We start from the raw sequence: 14,318 nt of genomic DNA, 5'->3' as shown, positions 1-14,318 counted from the left end.
TGCTAGTAAGCTACCACTTATAGGCAGTAACATACTGGTAACACCAAATGCCCACCTATAGATATGCCTTAGTAAAGAATAAATGCCAAATATATGATTCTACTACTATTAGTGAAGCACTGGGTGTTAACTAGTAGAATTGTATAATGTCACTAGTACCCACAGTTGTCAATTTGTGCACAATTTTGCCTCACTACTGGTATGCCACTGTTGTCCAACTGGTGTGCAGAAATGTCACACAGTAGTGGAAGGCAGTAATGCATGGAAAAGCCTTTGGAACATTGTCCTTGATATCCCGATTAAGGTAATAGTATGTGTAAATGTAATAGTACACGTTTTATCTTCACTAGTAATTCAGCACACTAGTAGAATGAAATTTTTTTTCACTGCTGACTTCCACTGCAGTATGAACCTTCTGCACACTTGTACTAACTTTGGCTTATAAGTTTGACAACTAAATGTTAGCTTGTAGGGAGGAAAAACTACTCGTGGGCCTTTTGGTGCTCCTATTACGGTCCAGGAGGCTACTAGTGTGTGACACATGCCTACCAGTTGGGCCTATAAGTGGTAACTTACTACTGCACCATAGTAGTTTACTAGTAAGTTTTAATTAGATACTCATAGGCCAAAAGTGGCACTAGTTGCGGAAAAAAAAAACAAAACTTTTAAGACAGTCATTGTAGTAAGTCCAAACTATGTCGAAAACATTTTTGTTGATGGGGGTGGGAGGGCACATGACCAAGCACACTGCTGGGGGGCACTGACCCCACCCACCCGAACCGCCACTGATACATACAAGCAGTATGTAAAATTGATGAATGTAATTGGGATCTCATCCAGCTACATTTGAGAGTCACAATATTAGAACGACCAACAGCTTCTTCCCTCTTGCCATTAACTTCCAATTCCATTGTAACATGCTGCCAATTTTATCTTGAGATTGTTGTTACATCGCTGTTGCGCCAATTATACATTATTCGTGCACTCACTATAGTAGTCTCGCCACTCAGGACTATTTCCATATCTGTTGTTGACCAATACTGGCCACTCATGTGCTTAAGAAGTATCTGAACCATTTGCACAATTTACATTTCCAGATTATCGCACTACTAGTCACTTTAAACTACTTAAATTTCTTGAAGTCTCTGCGCCATTTGCACAATGGATATTGTACCACACTATTGCTTTATTAGTCATTTCAAACTGCTCTAAATTGCAAGAGGACTCTGCATGATTTGCACAATTGTAAAATAAAATGTATCGGCATTACCACATTACTGGTAGTTCTATACCACTTCAAACGACAACCAAAATAAACATTGTTTGATCAATACGTATCAGTGTCAGGCCAAAAGAACATGATTATCTTTGTAAAGGCATGATTAATTTTGCATATCAAAATGTTTTGGCTGCTTAATGCTGATGATGAATATGATTTCACTTTCTGCAATGGAACAATATTTATTTGACAAATACATTTTAGTCTTCACAGTAAAAATCATAAACCATATTATAGATTAACTTGTTTTTGGCTATTTTAAAAGCACAGAGGTGTTGTAAAGCTGCATTATTTCTAATGGGGAGCAATTCAGCACTTCATGAGTTTGACAAACAACTTTTGAGTAAAATGGAATTCACCACAGGATGTGCTTTAATTTCCTTTTTACTTGAAAGTTGTTTGCTAAACCTCAGGTATACAGTACTTGGTTACCTTGCCTTTATAGAAACAACCTCCACAAATGAATCAGATTTTATTCTGCACTGTACTGACTATTGCTACCAGCAAGTCAATTGTTTTCATACTAGAATGGTGTGACTATCCATCCATCCATTTTCCGTACCGCTTATCCTGACTAGGGTCCAGAGAGACGGGCTACACCCTGAACTGGTTGCCATCCAACTGCAGGGCACATATAAACAAACAACCATTCGCAGTCACATTCACACCCATGGGCAATTTAGTCTTCAATTAACCTACCATGCATGTTTTTGGAATATGGGAGGAAACCTGAGTACCCAGAGAAAACCACTGTGCCGCCCTGGTGTGAATATGTAAATATAAATATACCTTCTATGTCTATAAGTCACCTTTTTATGTGTTCTGCAATCGTTTACATTTTCTTTTCTTCTATCTGTTAAATATATTGGGCTGTTTCAGTTTCTGTCTTAGTACAACTGACTTTGAATCAAAACTGAAACAGGCTATCAGTGTGACGCAGCAAATTTCTACACAATTGCAAGTGTAGCAACAATATTATACATATTGTCAGTTGACGTGTTTTGTTAAAGAAAACCTTTTGATTTAACACCCAGACTGTGGGAGAAGCACATCAAACTGCCAACTCTTCTCAGGATGTGGCAGCATGTACTGTATGTGCAATGAACCACCTGCACTATATAACACATTGCAGACATAAAAGATATACACAGTCAGGAGAGTAATTGTTTGATTCCTTGCTGAACTTGCAAGTTTGCTCACGTACACACACAAAAACATATCTCATTTTATGGTTGTTTATACAAATATAATTACATCCTCTCAGTTAAATTAGAAGTCCTCCAGTGTTCAGGTTGGAATTTCACAGAGAAGATGCAAATTTGAGCACATGACTCAGGTTGTAGAGCAAGTAGGAATTTCAAGTCCAACTGAACCACAGTGATACCATTATGCATGGGCACATTGATAATACAGTTCTTAGGCTGAGGTTTGAGTGGTGAAGGAGGGATTTATGTTAGGCATTTGTGAAATATTTCAAGTCTTGGCTGAGAACCACAAATGCTGCATTATATCTACCAGCTTGTAATAATGCCTGCATGGTTTCAGCTGGACTCTTTAAAGCGTTGGACAAAAATTACTGACTGACACAAATGCAACTCATTCATAATGATGTTTGCAGAAGGAGAACACAGGAAGGCCGGTCACAAGATTTAAACCACAAAGCTCACAATTGTGAGGCAGACGTGCTAACCACTCATCCGACGATATATATATATATATATATATATATATATATATATATATATATATAGTTGAATCATATATTTTTCAAAACATTTGTTAAATATATATTTTCAATCTGTTCAATTTGACCATCAACATAATGGGAGGGTTAAACAGATGGTATGAAAAAATAAAAATAAAAATCACCCCATTGCCCCGTATTTAATGTAGCTCATAAGTAAAGAGCAATAACGACAGAGACACACGTTCACATGGTTACAATTGAGCTTGTCCTCATATCACATGCTGATCTTCAAACATGCCTGTGACTTGTCACATGCACTCATAGCAACCACCAGGCTAAGGGTGCTGCCATTCATTACCTCCAACTTGAGTATGGTGTGATGGGTGTATCATGGTCCCTTGCAAAAAGGCCTTTCAATCACCAAGAATGTGTCTGCTTAAAAATAAACGTATGATTTTAGACTTGGACAGAAACAATATTGTCATTCAGAGTTATGAAAGAATATAAGCAGTCACAAATTCCCCTGAAGTGACTTACAATTTCTAACGGGCCTACTGTCTGTGTCTTTCTTGGAAGGTTTATTTTTTGGTGAGCAAAATAAAGGTCACACTTGTATTTGGATCCCAAATTCAAATTTTACATCTTCGTGTCACTAGTTGCCATTTGAACTTGGGCATAACACTATCTCATTCTTTTAATTTTAATGCAATTGTGTCATTTTTCTCATGGATTCAATGTTAATAAAAAGTCAAGTTGGTTTGACTTGAGTTGAACTTAATATTGGAACCAGATTTTTTTGTCGAAGATCTGTAATTGTACAAATACACAGTGTCATAAACAACTGGATGTCCTGTATAAAACATTAGAGTTGGCAATAAGCATGTATTTCTACTCACTTATGTAATTCCGACAAATTGTACATAGGCATCCCTGGTGTGAATGCGTCTTTATATTATAGTAAATATATAAAAAAATTTCCAGACATGCAAATTAATAAATATGGACAAATTATGATTTCATGTTGTTTTAGCTTATTGTATTCATCCATTCATTCATTTTCTATAGTGCCTGTGCTCATTGGGGCCGCAGATGAGTCTGGATCCCTTCCCAGCAGACTTCGGGCACTTACTGTACCTCATGTGGGATGATGTGGCTGTCTTCTTTTTACAATGAGGCGTTTCAATTATCAATTTTAACAAAACAAGCCTACAAACATTTTTTATTATCACTATTTTTACTCATCATTGTCAGGCTGTGACAGGCTGACGTAACCAAAATGTGGGCGGGCCAAGATCTGTCTGAAACGCAAATATTTCATCAGAAAACAAGTCTAAAATTACAACCCCAATTCCGATGAAGTTGGGACAATGTGTTAAATAAAAGAAATAAAAAAAGAGAACACAATGATTTGCAAATCATGTTCAACCTATATTAAATTGAATGCACTACAAAGACAAGATATTTAATGTTCAAACTGATAAACTTGATTGTTTTTAGAAAATAATCATTAACTTACAATTTTATGGCTGCAACATGTTCCAAAAAAGCTGGGACAGGGTCATGTTTGCCACTGTGTTACATCACCTTTTCTTTTAACAAGATTCAATAAACGTTTGGGAACTGAGGACACTAATTGTTGAAGCTTTGTAGGTGGAATTCTTTCCCATTCTTGCTCGATGTACATCTTCAGCTGTTCAACAGTCCAGGGTCTCAGTTGTCGTATTTTACTCTTCATAATGTGCTACACATTTTCAATGGGAGACAGGTCTGGACTGCAGGCAGGCCAGTCTAGTACCCGCACTCTTTTACTACGAAGCCACGCTGTTGTAACACGTGCAGAATGTGGTTTGACATTGTCTTGCTGAAATAAGCAGGGGCGTCTTTGAGAAAGACGTTGCTTGGATGGCAGCATATGTTTCTCCAAAACCTGTATGTACCTTTCAGCATTAATGGTGCCTTCACAGATGTGTAAGTTACCCATGCCATTGGCACTAACACAGCCCCATACCATCACAGATGCTGGATTTTGAACTTTGCGTCCATAACAGTCCGGATGGTTCTTTTCCTCTTTGGCACGGTGGACGTCCACAATTTCCAAAAACAATTTGAAATGTGGACTCGTCGGACCACAGAACACTTTTCCACTTTGCATCAGTCCATCTTAGATGAGCTCGGGCCCAGAGAAGCCGTGAGCGTTTCTGGGTGTTGTTGATAAATGGCTTTTGCTTTGCATAGTAGAGTTTCAAGTTGCACTTACAGATGTAGCGCCGAACTGTATTTACTGACATTGGTTTTCTGAAGTGTTCCTGAGCCCATGTGGTGACATCCTTTACACATTGATGTCGGTTTTTGATGCTTTGCCGCCTGAGGAATCGAAGGTCACGGGCATTCAATGTCAGTTTTCGGTCGCTTACATGCAGTGATTTTTCCAGATTCACTGAACCTTTTGATGATATTATGGACCGTAGATGATGAAATCCCTAAATTCCTTGCAATTGTACGTTGAGGAACATTGTCCTTACACTGTTCAAATATTTTCTCACACACTTGTTCACAAAGAGTTGAACCTCGCCCCATCTTTGCTTGTGAATGACTGAGCAATTCAGGGAACCTCCTTCTATACCTAATCATGGCACCCACCTGTTCCCAATTAGCCGGTTCACCTGTGGGATGATCCAAACAGGTGTCTGATGAGCATTGCTCAACCTTCTCAGTCTTTTTTGGCACGTGTTGCAGCCATAAAATTCTACGTTAATGATTTTTTGCTAAAAACAATAAAGTTGATCAGTTTCAACATTAAATATCGTGTCTTTGTAGTGTATCCATCCATCCATTTTCTGCAAGAGGCGGGGTACACCCTGAACTGTTTGCCACCCAATCGCAGGGCACATAGAAACAAACAACATATTCGCACTCACATTCACACCTATGGGCAATTTAGAGTCTTCAATCAACCTACCACGCATGTTATTGGGATGTGGGAGGAAACCGGAGTGCCCGGAGAAAACCCACGCAGGCACGGGGAGAACATTGAAACTCCACACAGGCGGGGGCTTGGTTTGAACCCCGCTCCTCAGAACTGTGAGGCAGACGCTCTAACCAGTCAGCTACCGTGCCGCCTCTTTGTAGTGTATCAGAATCAGAATCAGAATCATCTTTATTTGCCAAGTATGTCCAAATCACACAAGGAATTTGTCTCCGGTAGTTGGAGCCGCTCTAGTACAACAGACAGTCAATTTACAGAACACTTTGGAGACATAAAGACATTGACAAAAAACAAGTGTGCAAAAAGATGCAGAGTCCTCTAGCACTTAGAGCAGTTCGAATGACTGATATTGCAATAGTCCGGTGCAATGACCATTGTGCAAAGGGCGCCGAGACTTCAAGTAGTGTATGCGGTTTAAAGTGACGAGTAGTGCGATAATCTGGGACAATGTTGGTTGTGCAAATGTTTCAGATACTCTTCAATCAGTGTGCAAATGGAGCAGATGCTACTCTGGCATGAGTGGCCAAGTATATGCAAATAGTGCAGCATGGCGAGACAACTACAGTGAGTGCACGAGTAATACATAATTGGCCCCACAGAAATGTGACAACGAACTCAAGTCAAAAAATTGCCATCTTGTTGTAATGGAATTATAGGTTAGCTGTTAAAGAAGTTGATTGCAAGAGGGAAGAGGCTGTTGGAATGTCTACTAGTTCTAGTTTGCATTGATCGGTACCGCCGACCTGAGGGAAGGAACTGGAAGAGCTGGTGACCGGGGTGCGGAGGGTCCGAGAGGATTTTGGATTTTGTCTAATCGCAGGGCACATACAAACAAACAACCATTCGCACTCACATTCACACCTACAGGCAATTTAGAGTTTTCAATTAAGCTACCACGCATGTTTTTGGGATGTGGGAGGAAACCGAAGTGCCCGGAGAAAACCCACGCAGGCACGAGGAGAACATGCAAACTCCACACAGGCGGGACCGGGGATTGAATCCCGCTCCTCAGAACTGTGAGGCTGGCGCTCTAACCAGTCGTCCACTGTGCCGCCAATTATTTAATTTTAATTTGAAAAAGTCTTCATAACCCAATTTATTATTTTTATTTTTTTGTAAAATGTACACACAGTTCTACATTCTGAAAACGAACTTGACGTTAACGGAACCAAAAATTCAGTTACGTTTTGACACGTCAGCTGTAGTGAACCGAACCTATTTGAATGTTGCGCACATGTATACTTCCTGGTCCGTCGGACGTTCCTGTTGTGAATTGTCGCCGATGTGACTTGCTATACGTTTACGGTAGAATTTGTCAATGTTTCGTGTGTTTTGTCACATTTCCACCGCCAACAAATTCACACGTAGTGATGATGTGTAATAAGGTTTCTCGTGTGTGCTTTTTTGTTTTGTTTTGTTTAGCAGGTCGTTTATAACGCTGTCGTCACAATCAGGTATGCATGCCGTCATAATACAGTACTTTATTGCAATCTAAACCATTCCTGGTCACGATTGCCTTTTTTCCCCGCGAACCACTTCCCCCGCTGCCCACACATAACTGACCTTCCCCATGGAAGCGTGGATAAATTCATTTAATGTATTCATTAGAATTTAAGTGTGATCATTGTGTTTGTTTTGCTTTTGTGTCAGGGTCAATATTAACATTGCCAAGGTTGTCTTTGAATGTTTTCGGAAAACAAACTAGGAAACCAGTTGCCTTGATTCACCCGTTGCGGTTGACCATGATCTTGGAACTGATCATCTATACAGACATAAAGAAAAACAAAACAAAACGTTTTTTGCCAGGACATTGCGGTTTTATTGATATTGTGACACTAAGTTACTTGGGCAATTGTATTATTATGCACAAATAGATAAAATAGCGTTAATGGCAAATGTAAGAATACATTTTAGCCAGATCCTTCCAACTGTCTCATCACAAAACAAATCTGTTAAGTAAATATCATTTAAATGAGTAACTGCATACTCAACACCCTTATTTGCCCCAGAGCTACACAGAATCATAATCAGTAGTTAAACTCTTGCTGTTTTATGAATCAAGTTGCCCTTTATCAATTTCCTTTCAGATTTACTGAGGGCACGGCACCCTTCGACACCCACGGTGGGACCATGGAGCACTGCAATGCATCGGCATTTAAGAATGGGCGGAAAAGAAAGCAGGCAGGTGTGGGTCTCCGCCATTCTGAAAGCATGAAGGACAGCGACAGGACAGAGATGGACCTCATTGACTCAGAAGTAGAAGGGGAACTGGACGGCCTTATCCCAGGGTCAGAGTCCAAAGGCGGGACGCATGCCAGAGTCCACCGAGGTATTCGGGCCGAGTTGGGGAACGTGTCGCTTCTTCTCTTCCTCTATGTGCTGCAAGGGATTCCCCTTGGACTGGCTGGCAGCATTCCGTTGATCCTACAGAGTAAGAACTTCAGCTACAAAGACCAAGCTGTCTTTAGCTTTGTATTTTGGCCATTTAGCCTCAAGCTTTTATGGGCGCCGCTCGTGGATGCGCTCTACTTCAGCAAGTTTGGTAGAAGGTAAAAAGAAAACTTGGATATGTAACATGTACTGTATGTTTTTTATTATTATTTTTTTTATTAATTCAGAAATGTTTAGCCTTTTCCATATCTGCCCGTGTCTCTGCAGAAAATCATGGCTGGTGCCAACGCAGTACCTGTTGGGGCTCTTCATGCTCTACCTTTCTCTAAGAGTTGACTCGCTGCTGCAGCATGAGGGCGGCCCTAACATCATTGCACTGACGTCTGCCTTCTTTATGCTCGCCTTTCTCGCAGCTACGCAGGTTGGCATCCATAAATATCATCATGATCAGATCTATTGAGAACTTACGGTCAAGGTGTATTCTACTGTGACTGACATACTGGAAAAAAATACAAAAGGAATAAAATCTTTGAGTTATGAAAATAAAGTTGCAAATAATGAGGAAAATAAAGGAGTTAGGAGTGTGCCTGTGTGGAGTTTGGATGTTCTCCCCGTGCCTGCGTGGGTTTTCTCCGGGCACTCCGGTTTCCTCCCACATCCCAAAAATGTGCATGGTAGGTTAATTGACAACTCTAAATTGCCCATAAGTGTGAATGTGAGTGCGAATGGTTGTTTGTTTGTATGTGCCCTGCGATTGGCTGGCAACCAGTTCAGGGTGTACCCCGCCTCCTGCCCGATCATAGCTGGGATAGGCTCCAGCACGCCCGCGACCCGAGTGAGGAGAAGCGGAAAATGGATGGATGGATGGAAAACAAGAAAAACATTTTATAAATAAAAAAGGCTAAGTAAATAAAAATAGTAAATTAAAAATAATCAGAATAGTCATAATACTATAAGAACAATTATAATTTTACAAGAAGCCATAACTTCTGCAAGATTTGAGAGCACAAACAAGAATATAATGAAAAAGTTGTAATAAGGCAAGTAAAAAGTTATTTTCTACAAATTAAAAAATATATATACATACAATCATAATATGAGAAAGTAATTTACAAGTAAATACAGGTAGTTATTTTCTGTTTTAAATAGTTCTATTCTGAGAAAAAATGTAAAATATCTTACAGGAAATAAAGAGAACAATTCATAGAATAAGAGAGAGAAAAACATATTTTTTAAGTTTATCAGGAAACAGTTGAATAATAAAATAAATAAATAACATAAGATAAAGATAAACTTTAGATAAACTTTACTTTGATGAGAATAGTCATACTCCATAAATGTCGAACAAAATTGAAGTTCATGGAAATAAAGGTGTAATATTACAAAAAAGAAAATAATTTCACAATTTAAAAAGTTAAAATTTTATGAGAGTAGAGTTTAAGGTCATAATATTATGAGGGGAGAACAAATATTATGAGACTAAAGTCATGTGTTATGTCAGTGTCATGTGCATAAAGTTGTGGTGTTCCAAGAAAAAAAAAAAGTCATAAATTAAGATTCATAATATCCTACTATTATGATACGTTTTAATTCATAAAATTAAGAGAATAAATGTGCTACATAAAAGTCGTAAGATTACAAGAAGAAAGTAATTTAACGAGTTGAAAGAAGTTACATTCAAAATAATGTATTTCTTATCAGTGAGGCTGTGATATTCTTTTGTCGAGAGCTAGAAGCAACTGCAGCACATGCTGGGAGGTATAATACCTTGTCTTTGATGTTCTACTCCTGTCTTTGTCAGGACATTGCTGTAGATGGCTGGGCGCTAACAATGCTATCAAGAGAGAATGTAGGCTATGCATCTACATGCAACTCGGTGGGCCAGACAGCTGGCTATTTCCTGGGTAATGTGCTCTTTTTGGCTATGGAGTCTGCTGACTTCTGCAACAAATACCTCAGAATAGAGCCCAAGGAGACCGGCATCGTGACTTTGTCAGGTATGTCGGTCACTACGTCTCTGAACGTTACAGTATGATTTTCAACATCAAGCATTTGTTCTTCGGCTGCAGACTTCTTGTTTTTCTGGGGAGTCATGTTCCTGGTTTCCACAACACTGGTGGCGATCTTGAAAAGTGAGAACGAGCATAGCGAAGGCAAGGGGACAAATCACGAGGAGAAGCAGGGGGTTTTGCAAACCTACAAGTTGCTGTTCACTATAATCAAGATGCCCGCGGTCTTCACCTTCTGTGTTCTGCTTCTCACTGCCAAAGTAAGCACTCTTGAAACACATTTTGAGGAGTTTTCCTTCACGAGAGCGCCACTTACTCTTTCGGCCGCTTGTTTCAGATCGGCTTCTCTGCAGCCGACACGCTGACGGGTCTGAAGTTGGTGGAGGCCGGCGTTCCCAAGGCGCAGTTAGCATTGCTGGCTGTGCCGATGGTGCCTCTACAGATCCTTCTACCAGTGGTCATCAGTAAGTACACAGCAGGGTCCAGACCGTTGGATGTCTTCTACAAGGCCTTCCCTTTAAGGTTGTAAATCACGCAAGCACACCCTTCTGTGCATTGCAGGTTTTGTTAAGTATTATGTTGTTACAGGTTAATCATTGGGCTGGAGTTCGCTCTGCTTGTCTGGTGGACCCCGAGTGTCAAACAAGAAGAAGGCTTCCCTGTTTACTACTATGGCGTTGTAGTGCTTAGCTACGCAGTGCATCAGGTGAGCTGTAAATTGGACAGGGAGTCAAGTTTAACCCAAACAATTGACCCAATCATTTTGTATGTTTGTTACTATCGGATTAAGTATCAGCTGTTAGAAAACTACAGTTGGTTTGCTTTCAAACTCAGCTAATAGCAAACATGATCGTGAAATTACAGTTTCAGCGTCCCGGCCATTGACATCTTTGATATTGACGGCCTCATGCTGGTGGTTGGAGACTTCAGTCTTGCTCATCTCTCTCATCTACTAACAGCTTCACACAACATGCGCAAGAGGGAATAAAACTGCACCTGCTGTATGCTAAGTGCCAATGGAAAGGGATCTCTTCATATATAGTGTATTTTAATTAGAAAGTATCATTATTATTTTAAATGGTATCTTTCATCTTTTGTGTACAGAACAGCAGCAGTTGTTAAAGTGTCATCCCTAGAGAGTTGAAATGAGTATGTAAAGGGGAAAATAATTTCATCCAATTTCCTACATTTGCCAGCAGATGTCACCATTGACTAATTCTAGCGATGTAAAAAGACTACTGTACTTTGTTTTTGGGGAAAAAATACATGTGAGGGACACATCCTTACTTCAAAGGCCAATAATTGTTTAAAATGATACAGTTCAAATTAAATGATGGAAAAATGTTCCAAAACTGCCCGTGTGTCCCTCACATTTCTGAGGAGTTTAATCTTGGCTCTGGCCTTCCTTTGTGGAGATTGCGAACTTTCGCCATGCTCGCGTGGGTTTTCTTGGGGTATTTCAGCTTCCTCCACCATTCCAAGAATATGCATGTTAAATTGTCCATGGGTGTGATATGAGTGTAAGTGCTTGTTTGTCTATGTACCTTGCAATTGACTAGCAACTACTCCAGTGTGGACGCCACCTCTCTCCCAAAATCAGCTGGGACAGACTGCAGCTCACCTGTGACCCAAATGAGGATGAGCGCAATAGAAAATTCATTTAACCCGAGCTTCCTGCTTACAGGTGACATTATACAGCATGTACGTCGCCTGCATGGCCTTCCACGCCAAAGTGAGTGACACACTCATCGGCGGCACCTACATGACGCTGCTGAACACAGTCACTAACATGGGTGGAAACTGGCCTTCCACTGTGGCGCTGTGGTTGGTGGATCACCTCACCTGGAAGGAGTGTCAGGGTGCTGTCGGGCAAACGTGTGCCTCACCAGAGGGAGCGGGGGTAAGTGCGGATCTTGTATGGAAAGCTGCTCGAGCATATATTTAATATCCTTGATATCCAGCGTGAGGTTCATGTACTAGTACGGTGTTTGTCCTCACTAGTTAGACATTTTGGCGCAATAGTAGAACAACCAGGAGTACTAGTAGAAATGCTGTCTCAATAGTAACATTTGTTTTTCCCTACGACCTTTTCTAATGTATGACATTTCTGCACACATATATTAACAGTGGCATACCAGTAGGACAACTACATATTACTAGTAAGGACAAACTAAAAGTTGGGATTCTGGTGCTACTAGTAGGGTCCAGGAGGCTACTAATGCGTGACACATGCAGTTGGGCCTAGTAGTGTTACTAGTACAGCACAGTAGTTTGCTAGTAAAGTTGAATTGTGTATTATTTGGCTAAAGGTTCCTCAAACAATGGAAAAAAAAAAAAACATTACTAGTCAGAGACAATAGTTCCAGTTGTTGTAGTTCTGTATACAGTATGTCGAATGCGGATTCACTTATAAAGAGAAATCCCTCAGTGTCACTATTCCTCTTCCAGCTGTGCATCAAGGAGGGCGGCGCCTGTGTCACAATGCTGGATGGCTATTACGTGGAGTCAGTGGTGTGCATGCTGATTGGCTTAGCCTGGTGGGTGTGGTTAGGGAAGAAAATGAAGAGGCTGCAGGACCACGGTCCCGCTGCGTGGAGATGCAGTGTCATCACAGTCCATGACTAAACCAGTCCATTTGTTTTGTTTTCCCTGTGCAAAAGAACACCTGAATGCTGGACACTTGACTCATGCTACTTTTTGTATCAAAGCCTTTGTTTCTTTGTGCAGGTGTAAATAATTTTGTGGGTGTATGAGCAAATATGTATATAAATTTAAACTGGCACGGTGACTGACTGGTTAGCATATCTGCCTCACAGTTCTGGGGACCGGGGTTAAAATCCCAATCCTGCCTGTGTGGAGTTTGCATGTTCTCCCCCCGTACCTGCGTGGGGGATTCTCCGGGCACTGCGGTTTCCTCCCACATCCCATAAACATGCATTAATTGATGACTCTAAATTGCCTGTTGGTGTGAATGAGAGTGCGAATGGTTGTTTTGTTTCTCTGCCCTGCGAGTGGCTGGCGACCGGTTCAGGGTGTACCCCGGCCGGCTCTTGCCCAAAGATTGCTGGGATAGGCTCCAGCAGCCCGCGACCCTAGTGAGGAGAAGCGGTCAAGAAAATGGATGGATGGATAAACTGGCAGATCTTGATTTGGGTTGTAATTGAGCAAAGCCTTCTGGAAACGTTCTGATAAGCTACCATAATAATGAACATTTGTCTTGCATACAAAGCAGTTTACAAGTGCTTTCATTGAACGACAAAAATAATGTTGTTGTAACATATATATAAATGAACCTCAATATAAAGGCTGTAACAAATATTACATCTTTCCATAATTTATCACTATCAGCAAGGTACTAATGTAACAATGTAGTCATCCATTGTGGTTGTGCCTACATCTTTGAATTATGCAACCCCAATCTTGACGCTTTATTTCAACAACTCATCCTGTCGTGTAATAATTACACTGTCATTATGATCAGATTGATATTATAGCTTTCATTGTTCTTCACTCAGATCTGATTTGTGATAATGGTAATTTTTCTTTTGAAATCGTATGTGCCTTGTTCAAACTGTAAAGACTTTGAATAATAAGTTGTGATGGTTCCATCATGCTACCCATTAAACTTTTTTTTAAAGAATCTCTTGCTTTGCAGTTCACATTCCTGATGAACTGCTGGATTTGTTTCATGCACAATTTCACCTGTTACAAGTAAAAAACAAAATTTAAAAAACATTACATCTTTACACCAATAGAACATCACCGTTACAAATTAAGTAAAAAGTTACCAATGTTTTGTAAATCATGACAATTTTGAAATAATTTCTTTGTTACTGAGCATACCAGACTTTGCTAGCCAGATTGCAACTGTAATTAACAATTTCTTCAACTCCAAACTGCACCCATATTAAATCCACAAATTTAGGGACTAACAAACTATTTGACTTGACTATGTCATTTGACATT

General features: G+C 40.2%; 1 protein-coding gene across 2 annotated transcripts; it reads left to right on the top strand.

The window, feature by feature from the left end:
* The first annotated feature begins 7,193 nt into the window (after window positions 1-7,193).
* slc33a1 (solute carrier family 33 member 1) lies at window positions 7,194-13,992 on the top strand. Of its 2 annotated transcripts, none has more exons than XM_061682104.1 (10): window positions 7,194-7,257; window positions 7,378-7,406; window positions 8,040-8,501; window positions 8,611-8,764; window positions 10,145-10,340; window positions 10,413-10,612; window positions 10,690-10,874; window positions 10,941-11,058; window positions 12,037-12,252; window positions 12,801-13,992. In XM_061682104.1, the coding sequence occupies exons 3-10, from the start codon at window positions 8,083-8,085 to the stop codon at window positions 12,975-12,977; spliced, it is 1,665 nt and encodes a 554-aa protein (XP_061538088.1). In that variant the 5' UTR covers window positions 7,194-7,257; window positions 7,378-7,406; window positions 8,040-8,082; the 3' UTR covers window positions 12,978-13,992. The 2 variants fall into 2 exon arrangements, with proteins under 2 accessions (XP_061538088.1, XP_061538087.1); XM_061682103.1 differs by having other exon boundaries at window positions 7,375-7,406.
* The last annotated feature ends 326 nt before the right edge of the window (window positions 13,993-14,318 follow it).

This window comes from Phycodurus eques, chromosome 7 (assembly GCF_024500275.1).
Source record: "Phycodurus eques isolate BA_2022a chromosome 7, UOR_Pequ_1.1, whole genome shotgun sequence".
Taxonomy (NCBI): domain Eukaryota; kingdom Metazoa; phylum Chordata; class Actinopteri; order Syngnathiformes; family Syngnathidae; genus Phycodurus; species Phycodurus eques.
This window is presented reverse-complemented; position numbering and strand designations above follow the sequence as displayed.

Bases quoted from the DNA above. Each gene is read 5' to 3' on its own strand.
- slc33a1 (XM_061682104.1), top strand. From the start codon at position 8,083: ATGGAGCACTGCAATGCATCGGCATTTAAGAATGGGCGGAAAAGAAAG. The intron at 10,341-10,412 runs GTATGTCGGTCA...CTTCGGCTGCAG, and splicing joins CGGCATCGTGACTTTGTCAG to ACTTCTTGTTTTTCTGGGGA. The intron at 12,253-12,800 runs GTAAGTGCGGAT...TTCCTCTTCCAG, and splicing joins CCTCACCAGAGGGAGCGGGG to CTGTGCATCAAGGAGGGCGG.